We start from the raw sequence: 25,865 nt of genomic DNA on the forward strand, positions 1-25,865 counted from the left end.
TGCAAAGAAAGCCTTTAACCCTTACTCAATCGTGTATCCACTGTTACAGAAATTGCTTCGACCTTGCCGGTCGGATATCGAAAAGGAACGCTTAAAAGGGGGGTGTATCAAAGATTGTTTGCCTGGCAATAGGTTAGATAAATTAATTCGTGTGGCTATTTTTGGCCAAGCTCTCGTGTCATGCAGCTTGTTGGTTTCAGTTTAGTTTTGAAGTTCAAGTGGTTCGCAAGTTCGAAGAAAATGGTTCGAACCGTAAATTCCGTTTCGGTAACCGTCGCTCTTCTCGTTGCGTTCGTTTTTCCAGCTGTCACCAATGCGGATTCGCTGTACCATGACAGTAATTTTCTCATTTGTGATTTTGTGAGTTTGGATTTGTTTACGACATATTTTCGTCACGTTTTCAGTGAGCGAATATAGAAGGATGCCAGCGTTGATTCAGTATGAAAGTTACGAAAAGTGCATGGAGTCCAAACCTTCGGCCACGTTTTGTGTAGTGAAAACTGTTGTGAAACCAGATAACACATCGGATGTTTGGAGAATTATAGAAGTAACGCTAGGAAGTGCAAGTTTTTACTGTATTTTTGAACCGGATTTTTGGCTTTTTTTAGAAATACTCGAAGCATTTATACCAGTATCGACACAGCGTGCTTACACGAGGCGTTTGTGTGGAAAACTGTGAGAAACTAGTCTCAGACCTAAATGAATCACAGCGGAAGCAGTTCAATCAAAAGGAATTTGATGTTGATTTTCAGGTATGCTAAAATGCCAAATCTGATATTCTATACTCAGTGCAAGGAGCATCTATATTATTTAGTGGCGGTAATGCTTGAATACAGTCGTTTTTTGCTTCAATTTCGAATTAAGTAACAAATACTGTTCAACAGTCGATGTGAGTATTCTATTGATGTGAGTGATTGATTACAATCGAAGCAAAACTACATTAGGTTCGTGTCTGTTATGATTCAAGTCACAGTGCAAGGCTTATAATTTATCAATAAAACTCATCTAGCTGATGAGTTCCACTTGGCTGCCTGCCATTTTCAAGAAATCGTTATGCAAAAATCACCACATGATAAAAAAAAATCAACCGACTAACAATACTACCACAGAGGGTGATGAAGTGGGACTTGTTTTCTTGTAACATTTGTTGAATGGCTGTTCCGCTTGTTCTTTTTGCGAAGTAAATCCAGAATAGACACACAAAAAATTTGCGAAGTTAATTAAGGGTAGCGTGGACTGTTTTTAGAAGCACGCAGGTTTAAAATAGTTTGACAAGTTCAAGAGGTTAGGCAAAAAATACAAACTTTTAAGAAATAAAAAATTAAAAAGAAGTTTATGTGTGTCATGATGAAAACCATTGGAACTATTTGTCGGGAAATTTTTTGGAAGCATTGAAATGAATAATAAATTCGATGTTCGAAACTTTTAAACAAATAACTAAGTGTTGAGCAGAAAACACGTGAAACAGGTTTTCTTTTTCGGCCTCAAGCGTTAAGGGGAAACTTTTACCCAACGATAAATTTTAAAATAGATAAATTGTTTTGTTTTCTACTAAGGTTCTACTAATTCTATTTCACAACTCAGCTCATAACTTCACACCACTTCGATGAAATTAATATTTTTCGTTTACATATGCAAGCAGCTGTCGTTATAATGTTGCAAATTAAAAGCCTTTTGTAAAGATGAGTATTTCGTGTAGTGATTTATGAATTCTACAGTATGATTTTTGCGAAGTAAGAAAATATTTTTATAATTACTCCAGGATTCTATTAAATTATGTATATTCCAAAACGGTCACGAACTAATATTATTTGATTTGTTGAATTTAATCAAAATGTCAACGAAAAAATCCATAATAAACAAAATAAATATATGACTCGTTTTGCGAAAGGAATCCGACTAAAAACGATTTCCTCTGCGTCCTTGAAGAAGCCTCCATAAGTTGAAAGGATGGTTGGTTTCACTTTTCACGAGTTTGACAGCTTAACTTCAGTGTTAGATTAAACTTATTTGAAGCTGTGTTGCATTGAACTTATGCTTGTATTGAGGCCGGTGCGGAGACAAGTTTCCTATACCAAAATATTATAATAGAGTACAACTTTTTTCTAGTGGATCTCATAAGTAGTTTCTCATGAACAGTTTATTGTGCTCTAAAAAAAAATAACACTTTAATGCGTCTGCATAAGTAAGAGCACCAGTAAGAGCTGACCTGGTTTTGATTTTGTATGGAAATTTTCTATACTCAGGTTATACTCAGATTTCAGTTGATAGTATCTCTTTACTAATTAATTAATAATGACTCAAATGGACTCCGCTCAATCATAATTTCGGTTTCATAATTATTATTTTTAGTACATAACCAACGATTGGCTGCTGCCCAATATCAGCGCCTTCCGCCAGCAGCATGGATCTGTTATTAACATTTGTCAAAACTACAAACTGCAGACGGAGTACGGTCTTTCGGCATTTTCGAAAATTGAACACTGCACCAACAGTGCAACTATAACCAGAAAGGAAGGTAAAATACTAATAATCATGTCTACCAAAATCTGATTCATCATTGAAGTGTTTTTTTTTCTTCAGATTTCTGGGACATTCTTTTCTGGTTTACACTGATTTCTCTGGTACTACTGTCAATTTTTTCAACCTTCTGTGATATCAGACTTGGTAAAGATGGAGATCTCGACTACTACCAAAGGCCCCTGAAGGATAAAAGTACACTCATTCATTACCATTTTATGATTGTTAGGTAATCTAATAAAGTCGAATCTAATTTCAGAGTCCTACCTGCTGACAGCCTTCTCATTTCGACGCAATATCCATCGACTGATAGAGGCTCCCGGGGATGATCAGTTTCAGCGAGATCTCGGTTTTCTGGATGCTTTGCGCGTTTTGGCAATGATCATTGTGATATTTTCACATGTCCTAATCGGCGAGCGCATGATTACCAGTCAATCACCTGAAGTAGTGGAAATTGTATGTGTTGGAATAATATTTTGAGCAAACAGTTTGATTTTAAATCTTTCCATCAGTCAGATTCGATGGCGGCAATGCAAATCATCGCTGCCATTTGTCCTTACACAGTCAACATCTTCCTTTCGGTAAGCGGATTTCTATTGGCCGTATTTTTCGTCAGGTATACCGAAGGCAAGCGATTTAACCTGAGCCATCTGTGGATGGGCATAGTGAATCGTTACCTACGGTCATTTCCGGTGTACTTAGTGGTGATGTTGTACACGGTTTCGGTGTCCGACCTGCTACAGTACAGTCCCTCGGCCTATCAGTTCATGGTGCTATCGAGAGCCGTTTGTCGTAAAAAATGGTGGGTCAATTTTCTCTACATAAGTAACTATTACCAACCGGAAGAGCTGTGCCTTATTCACACCTGGTATCTATCGGCGGACTTTCAACTGTTTGTCGTTGGCCTCGTTGCGATGATGCTTATTTGGCGGTAGGTGAGATTTTGAGAACGACACAACGTAAATTTGACGCTGATTTTGTTTTAGTTTTCCTCAGTCCTGGAAGTGGATAATGGGTTCACTATTTGCTGTAGGATTTGCGCTGCCGGCCATCAGGACCTATATATTTGCATTGGATGCAATGATGCCTATTTCGAACAAGTAAGTTGTGATCTATTCGAGCTTATTATTTTATTCAACAGCAAAACAAATCGATTTAATCCATTCCGTGCAGAAAATTTCAACTCTAATTCGACAGCAAAAAAAGAAACAAGTTTTCTTTCCGCAGTTTGTTTTCATTTTAGAATGAGTTGCTTGTCACATGAGTCACTTCGGCAACGGCCGACCTTGATTTCAAGCAAGCATTTATTAACATTTAAAACTACATAACCGGACTCTGTGATGTAAGCTCCATTTTTTACCAGTTCGTTCGTTCCCTATCATTCGTTTCCATTTCCTATTCATTATTCCAATAAAGATTTAAAACTTTTGAAGAAACAGGTGGAGCCACAAATGAAAAGTTCATTCCCCTCAATGCAATGCTATATTGTCCAACCACTCGGGTTAGTTTGGGTAACGGCGACCTTGACATTGATATCCACCAAAACCAGATTTTCGAATCAATTTTCGGGCAAAACCCATCACTCTACGGGCTCCCAAATTGTGCCAAGCAGATGACGCTCGTAAAGTGTTAATGTTTTTGTTAAGTTTTGTTTGATGAGAGAAATTTAAATAATAATAAAAACATAATAAATTTTATCACCTCATTTGATGCGTGCCGATGATAAGCAGACAATTTGATAAACCTTTCGAGTGGTAAGTTTTGCTGGTTTACGACTTTTTAACTAGGTGTAGAGAAGATCGATGAATCAAGGGACTAGGCGAACCAGTGACTCAAACGACTCTGAAAAGAATAAAGAGAAATTAAACCGTCTGTTGGTGGCTACTTTTTCTCGTTTATCGATGCGATTCTGAGCGAGATGCTAATACGTTCAACAACCGTGCGAGAATCTTACAAGCGACAAGATTATGGTGATGGTTTATATTTGATTCCCGAAAAGACCTTGCATCGGTAACATCTGAAAAGTGCCAGCCGTTTATCGGAACATGATCCAACCATCAGAAGCATTTCAAAAATCCTCCTAAATTAAATTTCTTAAATGCGTAAACTTTGAAATCAGCGTGAAAAACCGTGTAATTTCCGATATTCGTGGCAATTCTGGAATCCGCTTTCATAAACTTTTCTGTGATGTTTTCCTATGATAAAAAGTTTATTCATTTCAAAAACCTTTTCACTTTACCAAAGATTGATCTTCGTCATCACCAGTGCCTTTTTAGCTTAGTTGCTCACGAAGATATTATATTTTATAGGAAGAATAACCAGCTGCTACCCTACATAATTTGTACTAGCGACAGGGTCAGATTTGGTTGTTTGGGTCCCGAGGCAAATATTTTCTTTGAGCAGAGGGCTCAAAACATTAACTGGTAAGATAATTGTAAATTGTGAAATTACTTGACCCTCCGCTGTAAGGTGACGAGCTAAAAAGGTCTTCATTTTATCTGCCCGTCTGTTATGCTTTCGAGTGGTGGTAGCATGTGAGGCCCGGAGCATTCGCCCCGTTACCCTCCCTTAGTTCTGGGCCTTTAATTCTTTTGTGGCCGTGTCGGGAATAAAAATTAAGAGGAATTTTCTGTACGATGCCGTGGTTTAAATTTTTATTTCTTAAAGGCGGGGCCAGATAATGGAATAGCAAATGTGAAAATCAATTTGTTTTCTATTGTAATTGTGTATGCGCATTTAGAGAATTGTGTTTTTTTATTACGTCTAGCTTTTGATTTTTCTTTTCGGACCCCCACCTCCCCATGTGTAATGAAACGTAATGCTAACACCTACCCTCTCATAAAAATTACGTAACTCAGTAGAAGAATTTGCCTAATAATTAGCTCTTTTTTGGAAAGTCTCTTCAGAGAATTTTTGTTACATAACGCTGATCTTATCGCCCCCCTACCCTATGCAACAAATCGTAACGCTCAAGGATACCTCTCCTCCCCCCTATGAGCGATACGTCGTTTATGAATGTCGCCAAAATAAAAAATAATTCTACTTTAGAGCTCAGACTAGAAAAATCGAGTGATAACAGGTTTTTAACTACCTATTCCTATGAACTTTGGTGTCCTTAGCAAGCTTGGAAGTGCGTAAATATAATATCGTCGATTGATGTTAAAAAAAATCATTGTATTATCTTCGAATACAACATCTTGAGAACATTTTCACAAATTTTCATAAAGATCTGAGCAATAGGAAGAAAGTTAGAGCGATTTGGAGCGCGCCTCGCCACGGCCGCATAAGCTAAACTTGAAACTATACACGCGATTATCTCGGAATGGTGTTTTTAGAAAAATGACTTTGCCGTGATCCTGATTGCGGGAAAATTACTGAACCGATTTCCTTCATCTTTTTTTTTTAAATTTTCGTTATTAAATTCGCCGATCCTTGAACGATCGCTTTTTAAAACATACAGTTACATTTTGCCGCAAGAAAATTTTTAATGCAATTTTTAGCGCTCAAAACGTGCATTTTTTGGGAAAAACGTTCCCATTTGCACTGAAAACAAAATACTCATAAAAGCGATCGTTCAAGGACCCGGCACACTTCTAAACTAATGAAATAACCCTGCGTTCCAACCCTGCCTACTGTTTGGTTTTACTTTCGTATGTTAATTTTACATCAACACATTTTACAGGGAAAATCGTTGAATGCTTGAGAATTTTAATAAGAAAATCTACTCGATACTCTAAATAACTAAGCAAACTTTTGTTATATTTTCTTCAATGAACTTCTCCCCATCAATGTATACTATTTTCCTTGCTATATAGTTTTTTGTTCTAACTCTTTGCTTCCACTTTCACTCATTTATTCTTTTTCCGTTATTTCTTCCATGCGTCTGTTCTTTTTTGTCTTCTTTGTTTTTATCACATTCTCATTTTTTTCCCCCAACTTACTTTTGAGGAGCTGCGTAGCCGTAAGTTTACAGGGTCCGCCTCGACAAGCGAAGCGATTGGTCGTGGGCTCAAAGGACTTAAGAGGTTATAAACCTTTTTAGTTTTCAAAAATCGAATTTTTTTTTTATTTTTATTATCTTTAAGTACAACTTCTTGAGAACATATTCACAAATTTTCGAAACGATCCGAGCAATAGGGAGAAAGTTAGAGCGATTTGAAGCGTGCCTCGTCCGGTTTACCGGTTTATCTCGGAATGGTGTTTTAAAAAAATGACTTTGCCGTGTTTAAAATTACGGTAAAACTGCTGAACCGATTTTCTTTTTTTTTTTTCTTAAATGTTCGTTTTTAAATTCCCCGGTCGTTGAACGACCATTTTTGATACACGAATTTTAACTTTGCCGAAAATAAATTTTCAGTGCTCAAAACATGTTTCATCCGGGAAAAACAAACAAAGAAAATACTCATGAAAATGATCGTTCAGATAGCCGGCACACTTTTAAACTAATGAAACAATATGAGTTTTTTGATTTCAGCTGATCTGCTGGGTCGCAATCGTTAACACCGCAAACCTCTGCAATATAACATTGTTTCGGGGTATTTCTTATGAAAAACGTGCTTTTTTGTAGTTGATTGACAGAATTTTCAGAAAGTTACTACTTTTATGCATTGAAAAGAGGCACTACACGCTAAAAAAAATTCCAAACTTTGCTCTGTTTTCTCGAGCAAAAAGGTATATAACCCTTTAAACAAGGGTTTATTCTCAGGCTTCACTTACCATGTTATCTAGTTAAACTTTTATAATACTGTAACCAACTCTGGCCAAAATGAGGTCCTCTTATTATAAAACGGCCCAGAAGAGTACATACATGAGAATTAAAATTAGCAAAAAACAAGGCTGGTAAAGTAGAGCAGTTAGCGTTCCATTTCATTTTTTCGTGTATTTTTGCTTGTATTTTTATTTTTTTTTAATTTTCCACCATATTTTGTTCATTGAATAAACAAATAAATTTTTTTTCATGTTTTCGCACTGTTTTTTTTTTCTATATTTATTTCGCACATGTTTTGTATTATTGTTTCTCTCCTGTTATTTCTATTCAACTATCAATTCTTTTTTGCCCGATTCTTTCTATGAAGTTTTTCTCTCCGTTTGTTTTCATATATTTTACCCTATTATGTTCTTTCTGAATTTTTCTCAAGATTTTCTTTTCTTAATTTGTTTTTCATTCATCATTTCTCATCAGTTATACTTTATTTATTTTGATCTAATGTTTTTTTTTTCTTCTATTTCTCCAACTGACTTATAAATCCTAATAAATATAATAAATCGTCAATGTCAAATGTTTTTCATATTATTTTATCTCTTAATATTATTTATTATCTTGATTTTTTTTCACCATTTTTTGCTGTTTCAATCAATTTTCAAATATTATAATAATTTTTTATCTGCATCTGCATTTTCTCTTTCTTTTTTACAACCCTGCTTTCTTTTTTATCCTGCTCTATTTTTTTTCATTTCTTTTCTTTTATGTTTTCTCTCAAGCCTGTATGCTTTATTTTTATTTGCATATCCATAATTACATTAAATTCTAGATTTTTATCACAATTTATGCAGTGTTTAATTTATATTCTTTTATGTTTTTATTTTTATCTCCTTTTTATGTTAGTTTTCTTTTTTACAATACAATAACAATATATTTTGAATTAGTTTTTCAGCATTTTTTTCAGTTCGTTTAAATTCTTATTCTTTTTTTTCAGTCTTTTGTTTCTTTTCATTTCCTCTTTCGCATTTTCTATCGATGTTTTCTCAATCCTGTTTAAATTGTTCAACACAACGACACCAAATTTTCCTTTCCATTCTTTCCTCATCCAAATGTCATCTAATTTGTTTCTTTTTCAATTTATTTCCCTCAACTGCCTATTTTTATTTTACTTCATATTCTCATTTTACATTATACATGCTTCCGTTGTTTCCTTCCAGTTATATTATTTTATTCTTTTTCTGTTATCATGCATTATTTTCATCTCTTTATTTGAATTGGGTTTCTTATAAGTATTGTATTATTTTTTATTTCCATTAAATTCTCATTCATATTTTGCTTTTGCTTCTTGCATTTAATTTATTATGCTTTGTAGTTTTTCTGTTTCACCGTACACATTGACTTTGCATCAATTTTTCTTACTGGATTTAATTTCATTTTATCTATATATCGTTTCCTGTCAGATTTTCATTCTCTATAACTCCTTCATTATTCCCTCATTGATATTTCCCATTAGTATTTTGTTCTATTTAAGCCTCTTTATTTTTATAGCGCCGCTCAATTAAATGTTCAGGCCAAAATATGTTTATGTACAGTATGGTCTTTTTTACACGGTTTTGTTCCGACGATTTTTCAAATTTTTGACGTAATTTTCGTAAGAATCATATGCTAAATGTATGCTAAATATAGGCTGAATATAAGCTGTTTTGCTTAATCTATACAATAGTATCGTTCGTGTTTTTAAAGGAACATTCGTAATTTACATAACGCGCTTAGGGGAGGGGAGTGGGTATTCAGCGAAGTGTTACACTGCGTGTGGCCTCCATGCAAAATTTTACACTGATTACACTGGTCAACAAAATGAAAAAAGTGCATTCCAAAAGCTCAAACCGGAAAAAATGAAGGATTATAACTATTCAACCAGTCCTATTTGGTGCCCCTAGCCATTATCAAAACGCGTCAACTTTCGTGAGAGTTCGCATAGTAATTGCTCGCCGGGCTCGTCGCTTCAACCCCTTACTAACACGCAGAGAAACCTGAGTAAGAATCCCCAGGATACCGATTAACACGGTGAAGGAATCGTGAAAGGAATCGCAAACACGATCCGGAGGATTCCCACTCACGATTCTTATTTAAGAATCCTAGAGCCATATACAGGGCTTTCCTGAAGATTCTTTTTTCAGGAATCCTTTTCAAGGACGCTCACGACTCCAATGTGAGGAATCCTAGAGAATCTATGCGAATCGTATGTGTTCGTCCGGGTTGACAGATCTTCGATAATGTAACGGAATCGTTATGTTCTACAAGCAGCTAGGGTTTTTCGATCTTCCTTTGAGTTTTGAAGATGATTTCTTAGTCCCAGTTACGTTCGAGCATTGTATGAAAGTTATCCGATTTTTGGGTTTTTCTCTCCCAAATGGGGTAATGTTTCTCGGAGAGTTATTTGAGAAACAAGCCAGATTCATCACAATTGTAAATTCGATCGGCATTCAAGCCATGATTCATCAGGCGGACATTTTTTTGTTAGATCTCACCGCACATGATCATTATGATATTTTTTAAATACTTTTCATTTATCTCAGAGTCGTAATACAACCGAAAGGCTCTGCGTGATAAATTCGAGAGCGATGAAAACGAAAAGTGAAAAACACGGTTTTTTACATGTTTTTTTTTCAACGCGTCGTAAAAAATAACTGTATTCTGTGTTATAGCGTTTTTTTCAATTTCTGTCATCAGCTTTCGGCTTTAGTAGCAGTCATTCCGCCGCCATTCGGGTGCTGAAAAATCTCCTGCAAAACAGTTGCGAACTGCTTGAAATAGGTTCGGGGTGATTGAGATAGTATCCCTCGATTGAGAGCTTTAGTTGATTACTGTTAAAGTTTGCTAAATTAGTTTTACAATTTAAAAACAAAGGCTGACAGAGAGAAAGGTAGTTAACAAAATGATATACTTATGTTTGTATTTCACTTTACACTTTTCGAGTAATGCGTCTTAATACACAGAAGGCTCTATAAGCATCTGAAAATAGGTTCCCAACCCTATTTTGTTCTTCGTCTGTATTATTAAATATTTTGTTTTTTTTTTCTACTTCTAGAGGTCACAATCTGCGCCTATGGTATGAGAGATGGTACGTTAATTTCTACCAGACCTCCGATGTGCATTGTGCTAGCTACTTCGCGGGAATGTTCGTTGGCATAATATATCACAAAATTCGGAAGAACGAACAGATCATCAAAAATTCATTGGTCTGTTCAATCTGGTCTAACTATGAATTAACTCTAACAGAAAATTTTTTTACAGATATTTAAAGTCCTGCAGTACTCGATCCTTCCACTGGCGGTTGCCTTCTTCCTGCCGGCACCTTTTTTCAACCAGCTGGACCTACCGAAGCCTTCACTGTGGATGGGAATTTACGCCGGCTTGCATCGGTGGACGTTCGCCATCACCTTGGCCGTCATTATTCTGATGTACATTTTCAACGAATCCGGCACTCTGTTCGGTTGGCTGCGCGAGTCCAGAATCCTGCAGAACCCCGTTTTACGCGTATCCGGCCGGTTGAGCTTCAGCGTCTATCTGATCCACATGAGCGTCCTGGAAGCGGTCATGTCAAACCAGCACGAAGCCGTGCGGTTGTCGATTGCGATGATGGTGGGTTTTTCAATGAATTTGTGTCAAATTTGAGCTGATGATGATGTTTCTTTTCATTGTGGCAGGTGACGGTATTCTGTTCAGTAACCATGATCTCCTACGCGCTAGCATTTGCTGCATTTGTGACAATTGAAAAACCTCTGGATGTTATATTCAAGCAGCTTCTAGCCGGTGGATCCGGCAAAAGTGGACCTCGGATCGGTTAGTTCGCGTTATCAGATTTCTACCTCAAGAATTATAGAGTTTTTTTTCTTTTCAGATCATCAATCATCACAGCACAATCCAGCCCAGGGATTCAATTCGAACAAACCAAATTTAAAAGTTAGGCAAAGGGTGTGACAAAGATGAAACTTGCTCTAGACGATGCCGACTACGTGATGGTATTATCTTCTAAGTTTGCTTTATAAGAAAATACAGGAAGGTATTAGATATAGAACCGGATTTAATACAGGGTTGCAACATTGGTTTCTCTAAACAAAAAAATAGAACTACGGTGGTTTACACCACATCTATTTTTTCTAGTTGAAAGCTCCAATTGGAATTCCACTTATCGTTCACGGTTAGTTTTTGAAATCTCCTACGCACATCTCTTGCGCTCGTCACAGACTCTTGATTTGCTAAGGTTGTTTGTTTATGTACACTACGCCGAATCAACTCGATCATAAAACTCATTTCACGGTGATTTCTGGGCAAAATAATCGCAGTCTGCGTGAGCTTCTGTATAGCGTCACGGTTTGTCGCTTGTTATGCATCTTGTTTAAAAAAATGGTGATCATTTCTCAGCCTAACCAACCTATCGAGAAATTTCTGTGCCTAAAAAGGTCACAAGTTTAATTGTGATGTAATTCAAGCAACGAGTGACGTGAAACCAGTTCAATACCCATTGGGTTTCACCTTTCAACCTCCGTCCACAGTGCTAAATAACTGACACGAGGTTCAGGCTGAGCTGGAATTCAACAGTGACCTTGCAATGAGAGAGACGACTTTGTTGAAGTTGATCCAGCAGCTGATTGAGCCAGAAAAAAAAATTACTAAAATTTACACGAACCGTTGTCAAACAGAAGCCTAAAAGCGGTAGGTAAATGCAAAACTGAATGAAGCTCGGACAAAAATAGATTAGCAATCAACGGTGTCAGTTACACATCAAGCAACGTTTTCGAAACAGCTTGAAATGGTTATTAGCTTGGGGCATTTTATTCACACTAATCTCGATTTAATAGTATAGAGTTTTGAGAGGAGTTATATAATTATTCTCTCCCCCTCAAGAAACTATATTTTTGCAGTTAACTATTCGATAACGATTCTGCATGAATGTGAGGTCAAGATAAAACTGCTAATTCCATGCAACTGATTTCTACTTTGTTGCTCTGTGTCTGAGTCTCTCGCCCTATTCCATATAGGGAACTGGTGGTCTTGACCCTACGCATAAACTTTGATTGATGTTTACTGTGGTAAACGAAGTATCAACAGGCGGACACTTTCAAAACCATGAGAAAGACAGCGATAGAATAATTTAGTCATTCATCCAAAACGTGAAATAAACGTTATTGGAACAGCTGAAAGTTTTTGATTTTTTTCAGGGCTATTGTAAAATTTAAAAATTCTTCTGGAGAGAAAATATGTTAAAAGCTCAAACATAGTTTAGAAAAAAAATAAAATAAAAAATATGTAAAAAGCTCAAACCAAGCTCAGGTAAAATGTCTGATATTCATAGAAATATCAAAAGAAATTTTTCAGAGCGAAATAGGCTCATTTTAAAAACATATTTGAATTAATGACAGACCCCAAAATATTTATGAAATCGTCTCAACTTTTTTTTACCTTTGTTATACTATTACCTTTGTTATACTAAACAAAGGTTATAAAATCGGTCCAAAAACGCAAAATAGATCCAAGATCAGGAGGGCCGAATCGTATATACCATTCGACTCAGCTCGACGAACTGAGCAATGTCTGTTCGTGTGTATGTGTGTGTGTATGTGTGTGTGTATGTGTGTGTGTATGTATGTTGTCTGTATGTATGTGCCGCAAAAAACTAACGCACCTTTCTTACAGAACGCAATATCCGATTTTGATGATCTTATACGCAAACGAAAGCTACCGTTCTTCCCCAGAATGCTACCGAGTGGATTTTCGATTAGTGGCTTAGATTTTGAATTATTGATCGAAGAGTATTTTTTATATTTTAAAAATTTAAATTTTAAGGCAAAATGAATGGCACGGAGGGCCATGTGTTGTATACCAATCGACTAAGATCGACGAACTGAACAACTTCTGTATGTATGTGAATGTGTGCCGTATGCATAGATGTGTAAATATGTTGTTTATATGTGTAGTATATCAAAATCGAACAAAAAAAAAAAAATAACAAAAAAACACCCTTTTTACAGTACGCATATTCCGATTTTGATGTTCGCATGCTCAAATGAAAGCCCCGGAGCTCTTCGAAAATCATACTGAGTGCGATTTTTTATTGGTTGCTTGAACTGTAGAGTTTTGACCAAAGTATATTTTAGACATGGGATATTTTACTTTCTGGATGATTTATCTCTCTCTCTTTTTTCGTATCGCTATTTATTTCTCAAAGAAAAGCAACAATCATCAACAACTTTGCATAATTTTTACTCTTTTCGTAGTGCGTCTTACATAACTGGTGTAAATGAATTAATTTTAGAGCAAATTGCAATGCTTACTTAGCTTCTTTTCTTGCTTGCGAAGCTTCCGTCCACACTTTCTTTAAAATATATAATCAATTGTACGTTGAACCCATATTTGCGAAAAATAAGAAGCTTTACAGCTTTCGGGGAGCATTGAAGCAAAACCTGATCCCACAGTGTGCAAATGTAAAACAATTAGCGATGCAGATATTGCAGATGCAGAAAACATAAAAAATCGCTGTTTTGTTTGCAATGCTACGTTTTGAACAGCTGGAAAATTTTTCAGTTGAACTTTCATTTGATGTTTAATATTAGGTTCTAAATATACTTTTAACTCGTGACCAAGAATTTAAAAAATTGTGAACATCAAGATGCGATCATTTGTAGTTTGGATGAAACTGAAGCAACTTTACGTGGCTATACACGTTTACTAGTGTGCGCAGGTGGAAAGTCACTTATTCCTATGATATGATACACTACGCTCATATAAGATATAAATATTGGTTTCTAATTTGAGACAAAGTGCAAATATGTTATTCCATTTCTCGTTATCGCAGGAAGTTTTATAAAGTCTTTATTTCGGATTTTATAGTACAGCCTAGGCCTTCGAAAAGAATAATGTTCTCGTCTACACTCCGAAAAATCCAAATCTCTCAAATGTCGCGAAAACCTTCATTTTCAGATTATGCATTTGAGATAGAATTGAATTGACAACTTTCGTCAATGGTTATATTTTTTTCTTTGTAATGCTGATCTGAGGTTAGTAGAAGTTTGCTTCAATTCGTAAAAAAACTTGATGCTGATTCATAATTCTAGGTCCTGCGATTTCTGAAAATAATACGAATGTGGTATTCAAACATGGATTATGGGAAATTAAAAAATTAGAACTGCCTTGAACTAACATACATATTTGCTGTTCTAGTATGAAATCAGCATCTTTGTTATCTATTACTGTTTACTGTTTCTGTTTATTTAAAAAAAAAATGTTGCTTCTATCCAGCATTTAAAAATTGGTTCTCGATTGAAAAAATAAGACTCAAATACTCCAGTGATAACATCCATAATATTTTCGAAAACCACGTCAAGCTATAGTTCAAAGATCGTCTTTGGTTCACCTTCTGAAAATTATCTTTTGAACTCATTTTATTCATAATTGAAATTGGATTTACGTTGCTCTACGATTTGTGATTTACTGGCCTACTGCCTATAATCGCATACCAGTCCCACGTGCATTCTTGTCGCTCTTATAGAGAAGTTATGGTAAATGTCTATCTCATTATATCATGTCTAAAATATGGGAATAAACCACGCTCAACAGTTGAAATAACTTAAGCACGAAAAATACCTTTACGTGCTGTTTTCTCAACTTGATGAAAATGAAGATGGGACTGATATGTGATTATAGGCAGCCTAATAAGTATACAATTATAGTTAGTATAACAAAGGTTTCTGCACCACTAGGTAGATTAATTTAGGTTTTAAATTTCGGATCATGCATATGTATGCAGAACAACCAGGCATATGATAAGTAGCTTTTTTATTGTAACCCAGAAAACTCTGATCCTTTTTTTGTTTTTTTGTTTTGAAAAAATTTCCAAAATTACTGATGAATGTATCCTGGCTTTGCACCAAATTTCATGAAATTCTTGCAATGATGTGCTTCACGATAGTGTGTGAAAGAAGTTTAAACGTTTTGATCAATTGCTGCTTACTTTGATGTAGGCACATTGATGGGCTTGAAATTGAAAAGGGGCCAAAATTTGCGTCACATAAAAACCCAGCGTAACAGCATAGGTACGTCTAAAGCTTGATTGGTACCTGACTCTTATCTTTTTTTTGTAATTAAAATTTACTTTGGCGCGGCGCATGTTGTGAATATTTATCCACTAAACTCAAGTACAATGAGTAATGAGAATTCTGCTTGCTGACTTTAAGTGGACTTTAACGTGGGGAACTTCGTGTATTTTATTCACTTTAATTTATATGAAATCGTTTTAAATTTGCAATGCTTGCAACCCTTTTAAATTGTAGAATTTCCAATGTACTTTAATGAGGTTTAAACTTCCAAAAAATTTAAAAAACAGATTTACATCAGGTGTCACACCTTTTTAGCACTGTTTAGTTAAAAAGCGCGATCTCCCGGAGAGCACTGTGAAAAATTAAGAATTGTTTGTATTCGTTACTGAAAACAAAAGTGATCGTTATTGTCACTCGGCGCATCTGCTGATCTTACATGCTCGAATCCAAACAGGTTTATTAAACGTGCGCGTTGTTCTCCCAAGTCATACCGTCCGTACCAGTACTGTCTTCTGGCGACAAGACAAGGCTCGCGTCAATTTGTTGTGATTGGCCGCGGCGAGAGGTTCTTCGAGAAAATTTTAGGCGCACTAAGCATCTGTTCACCATGCCTGGAATCCGGCTCAAGTTCAAATGGCTGCTGAAAGCGATAGTTATGGTTTCACCGGCTTTGCTGTTTCTTTGTGCGGTAGAACAAACTAGTGAGAGTGAAAGTAAGTGAATTTTGAAATTTGAGAATCGCACAGGATCGTCTGATTTGTTAACGCACTGAACTAGCGTAAACAAATCAGAAAGGCATCCTTTGGTAATGCAGTTGAAATAAAATCGATTTGTACTCGTGTATTTACTCGATTCGTTCGATCGCGTTCAAGGAATGTTTCCATGAGTGCAAGACTATGTGTATAACTAACCTACAAAAGAACCAAGGAGATAACTTCAAGATGCAGTCAAAGTTGCTGTGAAGTCATACTCTCACGAAACAATAAGCCACGTAATTTTTGTCATATATTGTAAAAAAAGCGGATGGATTTACCATGAAATATTAGAAAACGAACAGTTAATATGCTAATCTTCAATGGAGATTTCATTGAATATAAATTTAAATACTCTTCATCATGAATACTTCTTCGTTTTTAATTCTATCACTTTTCGTTTTTCAAATCTGCATTCAGATACGTATTTTGGCTTTCGAGTTAGCTAGACTGTTTACTTAAGCACCGAAAAAGGCTTCAAGCAGGAGCCGAAATATGTATCTGTTTTCAGATGTGGAAAAGAGAAACGTGATACAGATACGTAGCTACCCGAAGGCTGGCATTACCGCGCGTTTAAATTCTTGTGAATAAAGTGAATCCTTTTACTTTTCACACTTTTTAGATAAGCTGTTGTATGTTTGAGCTAAATATAAAAACATCAAAATCAGTAAAATTTCGTTACCCCCTTCGCAAAAAATGAGTAGCTACAGCCCTGACGTGATTGAATTTAAAGTGAAGAAGAATTTATACTGAAGTGAAAATTTATGCTATATTTAGTGGTTGACATCGAAACGGAACCGAAACTAACAATAGATTTGTGAATCATTTTGAGGTTTTGAAACGTTAGCAGAACTGATCAAACTGAGAAAAGCAATGCAATGGAATAATTCTCACTTAAGCATTCATATTCAAGATGGGGGGCAAAATCATGCAATTTTCCTGAAAACCAAGAGTGGCCTAGCAATTTTGGCCCACCCGAGAACCTTTTACGCATTTTATCTGATAAATTCAATGAATATTAGAAAACTTTGCATGCATCATTGAAATAACACACCTATAAATCATACTACACTATAGTTTTCGACAAAAAACTGATTTAGGAAGCATTTGCGTTCTGCATAACCGTAGTCAAACACTAAGCGACGCAAACACCTAATAATAGTCAGAGCATATAGATGGCGATAATCAACTTTGGATTATAGCGCAAAACGAGAAAATATTAACTCTTCAAATATTCATTTGTGTTCTTCAAATTTCAGTTGTTCTCTGATATCTGATGAAATGTCTGTTTAATATCTGATGAAGGCTCTTATATAGGCCAAATAATGCATTCCCAATTTACTAGGTCCATAACTCTGTCGACCGCGCTTGGGAAAGCAATCGTATAACGACCAATCAGAGGTCGAATTTTGTGTTTTGGCAAGGCTTAGGAATTTTTAATAGCACAATAGTTCGAATAATAAAATGGCAATTTCCTGCATTTGGTAGGAATCTTAGAAGATTTTCTAATCGATTGCTGCAAAAAACCACGAAAATCCATCAAAAACTAACCAATTTATTAGCATTTGAAATTGGACATATTTCTCACTTTTTTCGGTTTTAGATTTTCATTTCACATCCCTATGTAGCCGAGCTTCCTGAGAGAAGTATTCTACTTCAAAAAATTAAGCCGTAGTAACTTTCAGCAAAGTTGGTCCATTATTTATTCTCCATATTATAGACGTTGCAATTTTGAGGTTAATCCACCTAAAATTGAGAATCGAATATGACTTTTACTTTCATTTTTGCATATAGAAATTCACTTTTTACGGCAAAGTTGTAGCACATTCCATTAGAAACAACTTTGTCGAAGACACCAAACGGACTTTTGTGGAATTTTCCTTACATTGCCACTAAAAATCAATTTTTCCAATATAACATTAACCAGTGATTTTTTTTTCTATGTTCTTCAATGCTGTTTACTATAAAGGCATTCCATGGAGAATAGGAAAAAAATTTTTTTTGCATGTCATTTCCGATTTCGCTGAAACTTTTCACAGTTGTTTCTTTTTGATGAAGAGGTCATTTTTTAACATCAGTTCTTCATGTAGACTCGCGACTGCTGTTTCAAAAGGGCCTATTCAAAATGGTGACTGATAGATAAAAATTTCTATACCAGAAAAAACGACTTGTTTGATTGAAATGGTGTCTTAAGCAAAGTTGTAGGTAATAAAATTGTGGTTCTAGAAAAAATGTATACACTGTAGAATAATTTTTTTTTTGCCAAATTTTTCAAATTGTCACAAAATATTAAATATTTCAAAAAGTACTCTTTCTAAACATCTAATTTTCTTACACATTGAAGATGACAATATGTACTACTATCTGTCAAAATTTGGTGATTGTAGAATGAAAAACAAAACCTAAATTAATCCACCTAGTGGTGCAGAAACCTTTGTTATACTAACTATTACTTTATACATATTTGGCCAGTCAATTACAAATCGTATACCATCATAAGTCCAATTTTAATAATAAATGAAATGAATTTGAAAGATAGTTTTCAGAGAGTTAACCAAAGACGATCATTGAATTAAAGCTTGACGTGGTTTCTGCAAATAACATGAAGGTTATCACTGGAGTACATGAGTCTTAGTTTTTCGATCACAACCCAATTTTTAAATGCTGGCTAGAATTAATAGTTTAATGCGGTTCTACTAATTCGCTTTATTTTCAGAAATCGCAGGACCTAGATTTATGAATCAGCATCACGATTTTATTACGAATTGAAGCAAACTTCTACAAACCTGCTCTCGAAATATAGTTTAGAATTATACAGGAAAAAAATATAGCTATTGATGAAAGTTGTCAATTTATTTCTATCTCAAATGCATTATCTGAAAATGCAGGTTCTCCACGATCTTTGAGAATTTTAAATTATCAGAGTGTAGGCGAGAACATTATTCTTCTCGAAGGCCTAGGCTGCATGAAAAAATCCGAAACAAAGACTTTTTAAATCTTGCTGCGATAACGAGAAGTGGAATAAGATGGATACTCTTTTGCACTTAGTCTTAAATTAGAAAGCAATATTTATAACATAGTGTATCATATCATAGAGATATGTAACTTTTCACCTGCGCACACTAGTAAACGTGTATAGCCATGTAGAGTTGCTTCAACACTTTTTCCTAATTTTGCCGATTACGTTCACCAGCTACTTTAGATTCCTGGTTACAAATTTAATACAAAAAATAAGTATTCAACTGAAAAAATTTCCAGAAGTTTAAAACGTAGCATTGCAAACAAAACAGCGATTTTTTTTTCAACGGGTGGCACTAACACATTCGTACGTAAATAGGTCTATGCATCTTTGGGAAAGCTTTTTTTTTTTTTTTGGGATCAGATTTTGCTACAATGCTTGGCTCCCGAAAGCTGTAAACGTTTCTTACTCTTCGCAAATCTAGGTTCAACGTACAATTTAGTATATATTTTATAAGAAGTGAGGACGGGAGCTTCGGATGAAAAGGAGCTAAGCATTGCAGTTTCTTCTAAAATCTGGTTAAAATTTCCAAGAAAAAGCTTAAGGGTAATTTATTTACACCAGTTAAGACGCACTACGAAGAGTGTAAAGATTATGAAAAGTTGTCCATAATTGTTGATTCCCTTTGAGAAATTAATAGCGATACGAAAAAAGAGGGATAGAGAAGAGGAAAGAGCAGTGAGAGAGAAAATTTATCCAGAAAGTAAAATATCCCATATCTGAAATATACTTTGCTCAAAACTCTACAGTTCAAGCAACCAATAAAAGATCGCACTTAGTATAATTTTCAAAGATCTCTGGGGCTTTCATTTGAGCATGCGAACATCAAATTCGGAATTAGCGTTCTGTAAAGAAAGTTTTATTTTGTTATTTTTCTTTTTTGGGTCAATTTTAATATACTACACATATAAACAACATATTTACACATACATACGTACAGGCACACATACACAAACATACATAAATTGTTCAATTCGTCGATCTGAGTAAATTGGTATACAACACATGACTCTCCGTGCCATTAATTCTGCCTTAAAAGTTAAATTTCTTATATAAAAAAAATACTCTTTGATCAATACTTTAAAATCTAAGCCACTAATCAAAAATCCACTCGGTAGCATTCTGGGGGAGCACAGTAGCTTTCGTTTGCGTATAAGATCATTAAAATCGGATATTGCGTTCTGTAAGAAAGGTGCGTTAGTATTTCGCGGCACATACATACAGACAACATACATTCACACACACACACATACACACACATACACACGAACAGACAGACGAACTGAGGGCGAGCTGAGTCGAGTGGTATATACGATTCGACCCTCCGGATCATGGATCTATTTTGCGTTTTTCGACCGATTTTATAACCTTTGTTTAGTATAACGAAGGTGATAGTATAACGAAGGTAAAAAGTTAAGAACGTTTGAGTATTTTGACATTTTCACTCTGTTTTTTTTTTGGTGTTCTTCTCTAGTTACACATAACAATGTTGAAAATTTATCACTAAGGCGTCGTACACAAATTACGTAACGCTAAAACCCTAGATTTCAGACACCCTTCCCCCCCATATGTAACGATAAGTAACGTTTGATATGACCCCCCCCCCTGAAATTACGTAACGCTGGACATCCTGCCCCCCCTTCCAAATTCGCAATTTTGAGTAAACATCACAGTTACGTAACGGTCTCAACTACCCCCCCCCCCTCTTCCCTATGTAACAATAAGTAACGCGGACTCAACCCACCTCCCCCCCCCCCGTCTTCATGCGTTACGTAATTTGTGTACGACGCCTAAGAGCATGATACCAATCCAACGCGCTGTGTTTGTACCATAATCGAACATTTTTATTCTGGCTCTGTTGAAATTGAATAGGACTCCAAAATCAATTTTTTAGCAAAAAGTAATTAGTTTGAATTATTGTATTATTTCAAATAAAATCGTCAATAATCAAAGAAACATTTGAGATGGAAATAAGCTTTCTTCAAAGATTTTGTTTGTTCGTTATAGCAAACCATATTGTAGAACATTGAAAAATGTAGAAAATCACTATAAAAAATTAAATCGAAAACAATTGATCTTTGGGGCAATCTATAGAAAACTCCACAAAATTCCATTCAAATAGGTAGATAGAAATCCAATGTCTTTAACAAACTTGTTTCTTTTATAATAAGCTACAATTTTGCCGAGCAAAGTGGATTTTTATATTCCAAATTGAGAGAAGGTAAATTCGTTCCGTGGTCCCCGTGGCTCTGTGGTTAGCGATGTCGGTCGGCTAGCTCTCCCACATGGTTGTGATATCGGGTTCGATTCCCGATCGAGTCAAGGAACTTTTCGAGCTGGAAATTTTCTCGACTCAGCACTGGGGCACGGTGTATCGTTGTACTTATCCTACACATGCAAAATGTGTCAAAAACAATATCGATAACGAATTCTCTCAACTAATCTAGTTGATCGAGACCGCTATTCGCCCCAAGGCCAAACGTGCGATATTGTTGTTTGTAAATTCGTTTTTTTCTACTAAGTGGATTAATAAAAAAACGATGGAGGCAATTCTTAATTCGTGATTCGACATAAATGTTGGCACTTTTCTTAGCTGTGTAAGTTCGCCCTACTCGTTTTCAATATCTTCGTATGCAGTTTTCGATTCCATTACGACGTTTGCTATGATCGCGCTCTATTTTTTTTAGAATGCTGCACAAGGTCATTTTAACGAATTTCAACGACTTCGAAATTTCTGAATCAAGGTTAATTTTCCGTTCACGGCTTTCATCAAGTATCAAGTGCTTCTTCAAAACATAATCCATAGTTTTGACTTTTTTCTTCTTCTTTTCTTTCTTTATTTTTCATCTTTTTCTGCTCATCTGTGTGACTGGTTGACAGTTCTACCCAGTATAACATTCGTTAAATGGTACAGCTGATTGCAATAACTTATATACGGGGATTCGACTGTGACACTAAATTTGATTTTGTTTCGGCTTAGCAGTCTCAATAAAAACAGCGCTGATCTCTATGGGGTCATGTTTCAGACGCAGTGCAATACCCCCCTTTCGAACCTGACTTCCACACGTAGGATATTTTCTGTAACTGTACAAGCTGATTAGTGTCGAGTGAGTTCTTTCTGTTTTGTTGTTAGCTAAATGTAATTTATGTACAATTTTCTATGTTTTTATGTGATGGAATAAATTTTTAAAATAGGCCCTGATGAAGATCCCAACCAACCGGATCGAAACGTAAATAAAAAAAAACTTATAATGTGTAACTTATAATGTTTACAATATTTTTCTTTCGTGCTAAGCATTTTTTTTAGTATATTTCAGACATTTTTTAATTTGTTCTTTTGACATTGTTATATCAATGGTTACGCAAAATAGATTATATTGACCAGTGGTGGGCACCATTCCGCTAATTCAGTATTTAGTTAGAGATTTAGCGATTTCGTTAATTTTCGAGCTTGTTAGCGTCGTTGAAATTTTGGCCTCGGAACGCTAATCGCTGTTTTTGTAGAGAGGGAAAAAGAACTATTTACAAAACCTGCGAGTTATTGCACTGCAAAAAAAAATACTTTTGAAACGTATGTTTTATTAGAACAACGTTCTATTGTCTTAATTGTCTTGAATTCCTCTCCTAACAACACAAGTGTAAGTCGGCCTTTTTACCCTAGAATGGGGTTTTCAGTTACCGTATAAGCCCACCTCCCAGGCTACGCCACTGGGTCTTACATACATAATATACAACAGTTTGATAGTTTACAGGTTTTAAAAATTGTTGTTGAGCCGCTCAATAAAGCACATCATACTATTTGTTTTACTCATGATGGAGTTATAGTGTTCTGCAAAAGTTAGCTTGGTGTCTAGGATCATTCCTGTGTCCCTAACAATCTTGTGTTTTTGTACAGTTTGATTTCCTAGACATGTTACAATATCATATCAAAAGAAGTGGACCCAAATGCGAACCATGGGGCACCCCAGAGGTGACTGAAATGGTTTTCGAGAGTTTGTTTTGATTTTCTCCATCAATCGAGTCGATTACCCTTTTAATAGACTGGGCAAATGAGTGCGTCCATCCGTCCATTCAGTCCATTCGAAACTTGCATGTTGCGTTTTACGATTGTCAGTGTAGATTACCAGTTCAAAAGTTGAGGTAATTTGACAGCATAACAAAATTCGATCATCCGTTTAATCTTTAGAATCCGAGTATGACAGTATGCCTCCGCTTTATCACTTTGAGGATAAATCAACGTGTCTCAGCGAAAATTTCAACAACACCTATTGCGTCGCCAGAAGTATCATCGTTCCTGACAGCTCATCTGAATTGTGGGCGGTTATAGAGGTGAGTACAATAACCGAGAATCGACTTAATGTAACAATCACCAATGTTATCAATCATCAACAGAAACACTCAAAACAGGACACAGATTATCGCCATTACTTGCTCGATCGTGGGGTCTGTCTGAATACATGCGCCGAATTAGTTAGCGGCCTATCGGACGAACAGAGAAAAAATTATGATCAACGAAAAATCGACGTGGAGCCACCGGTAAGTGGACTTATACTAGCATAAAACATTTTCGATCTTGCTCATTTGTTGTGCATGACAGTACATTTACGACGCTTCGTACATTCCCGGTATGGACGAGTACAAACGAAAATATGGACGGCTCATCAACATATGCTTGAACTATCAGTTACGCCAAGATTACAACCTTTCCAGCTACTCGGTAATAGAGCACTGCATGACATCGGCCGAACTGAACAAACCCCTTACATTGTACCATGCGTTGTTCGTTATACTTCTCGGCGCCATCGTTATCCTGGTGATCCACGCGACATTTCGCGACAATCGGGTCGTCGCTAATGTTAATAACAACCTCGTCGCAATCGAAACCGACTCCAAAGAACCGGAAAACAACATATGGATGGAATTTTCCCTCAAACGTAGCTTGCAGCGACTGCTGGCAAAGCCAAAAACCAAAGTGCAACAGGATTTGGCATTTATGGAATCTGTGCGAGTAGTAACGGTGTTGATTATCACCATTGTTCATACATTTATGTCATTCGGGGCTAGTCCTATGGCTAATCCAAGAACACTAGAACATTTGTACAGGAACGCTGTCGTGAGGATGGCTTCAGCAATATTTCCCTTTCTGGTGCATACATTTTTCACTATCGGAGGAATGCTGCTTTCGGTTCATTTTTTGGATTTTATCAAAACCGGAGCCAAGTTTCGCTGGTGGTACTTTTTTGCAGCGGTTTTTAATCGATATTTGAGGTCTGATTTTGAAATGCTTGTTGACGTTGTTACCCGAAACCTAACATTATTTGTCTTTTTAAGGATGATACCGTTATACTTCATTATGTGGCTGTATCAAGTGTCGTGGTTCGATCGACTGGGAGTCAGTGGGCCAACTGCTCACCGGGTAGTGGATGTGGAAATGCAATTCTGCAAGCAAAATGGTTGGTCAAACTTTTTATTCATTAACAACTACTACAAATACAATGAACCAGTGAGTAAACCATCAGTAAAGCGTGACTGCATAATTTGGCAAACTAATGAATGTCTTCTAGTGCATGCAACAAACCTGGTCAATGGCTTCAGATTTCCAATTTTTCGTTGTGGGCATGCTCATTATGATGCTGCTTTGGAGGTTTCCAAAATTAACCAAAGTGATGATAGTCGCAATGATGTCAACCTCAATTGTAGTCCCAATTATCAATAACTACACGTACAATTTTGTCGGGGTAATTCTGTTAAACTTCAAGTAATATTTTACTATACAATTTGAACCGACGTAACAATGATCCATACTTTCAGGCACCTCCGATTCATGCTTTTACACTACGAATGGATGCTGAGGGACTATGTTCGTGCACATCCTCACACGTCCAGCTACTTTGCCGGTATAATAGCTGGAATGGTGTACCACAAAGCTCAGAAGGACTCACGAAATCCTGCGCAGTTAATCATCTATCAGTATATGAAGCGTATTGCTCCACTAATGGTGATTCTGCTCTCCATCCCGGCCACTTTCTTCTACGACAGCAAACCAAGTCAGCCATCTCTTTGGATGGCAATATACGCCTCAGCTCATCGTAACTTTTTCGGTATTATGTGCGGAGTTGGATTACTATATGGGGCAACCGATGGAGCCTACAAAATACCGGCCATCTTGCGACATCCAGTAGTGCTGGCAATCGGACGCTTGTCATTCTGTGTCTATTTGGCGCAGTTCAATTCACTGCGATTTTCTTTTATCAACGTTGAAGGGTATGGATTTCCCTTGAACGGACCGAATTTTGTGAGTTTTTCACCCTTGATCAAGAAACAAGTCACTTAATCAATCTTTGTTCTATTTCGCTATCAGATAAAAGCACTTGTTGTATGTATTAGCCTTTCGTATGGAATAGGTTTTCTACTTTGTACCACAATCGAAATTCCAATCTCAGCTATAATTAAGCGGCTTCAGGGTAAGCAATCTTAAAATCCCAAAATTACTACATATTGCTGAAGTATTTGATTTTAGGTACTTCTTCTAAAAAAACAAAATGATAATTGAAAATTCGATCAACACGGACCAGTTAAAAACTATCATTTAAACAACTCGAAGTCGTTTTTGACAAGTACTATTAGTTGGTTATCCCTCAACTAGTGTCGTGGCCAGAATTCAGTTTTTTTCTTTTTCTGTATAAAATATTAGACAAAAGTTAGTCACAGTCGAGCGAAATGTCATGAAAATTAAACCCCCTTAATACAGTAATGTAGATATAATGTTAATT

At 36.0% G+C, this 25,865-nt stretch overlaps 2 protein-coding genes across 2 annotated transcripts; both read left to right on the top strand.

Moving 5' to 3' along the window:
* Positions 1-240: 240 nt before the first annotated feature.
* Positions 241-11,325, top strand: LOC129723147 (O-acyltransferase like protein-like). The gene is made up of 12 exons (XM_055677154.1): positions 241-337; positions 405-547; positions 609-752; positions 2,353-2,518; positions 2,584-2,715; positions 2,780-2,976; positions 3,033-3,451; positions 3,507-3,620; positions 10,314-10,464; positions 10,520-10,867; positions 10,933-11,068; positions 11,127-11,325. The coding sequence occupies exons 1-12, from the start codon at positions 241-243 to the stop codon at positions 11,204-11,206; spliced, it is 2,127 nt and encodes a 708-aa protein (XP_055533129.1). The 3' UTR covers positions 11,207-11,325.
* Positions 11,326-15,904: 4,579 nt separating this feature from the next.
* On the top strand, positions 15,905-25,824 carry LOC129723145 (nose resistant to fluoxetine protein 6-like). The gene is made up of 9 exons (XM_055677151.1): positions 15,905-16,034; positions 23,279-23,421; positions 23,485-23,628; positions 23,690-24,360; positions 24,424-24,595; positions 24,657-24,850; positions 24,904-25,387; positions 25,454-25,556; positions 25,613-25,824. The coding sequence occupies exons 1-9, from the start codon at positions 15,929-15,931 to the stop codon at positions 25,636-25,638; spliced, it is 2,043 nt and encodes a 680-aa protein (XP_055533126.1). The 5' UTR covers positions 15,905-15,928; the 3' UTR covers positions 25,639-25,824.
* The last annotated feature ends 41 nt before the right edge of the window (positions 25,825-25,865 follow it).

Source organism: Wyeomyia smithii, chromosome 2 (assembly GCF_029784165.1).
Source record: "Wyeomyia smithii strain HCP4-BCI-WySm-NY-G18 chromosome 2, ASM2978416v1, whole genome shotgun sequence".
Taxonomy (NCBI): Eukaryota; Metazoa; Arthropoda; class Insecta; order Diptera; family Culicidae; genus Wyeomyia; species Wyeomyia smithii.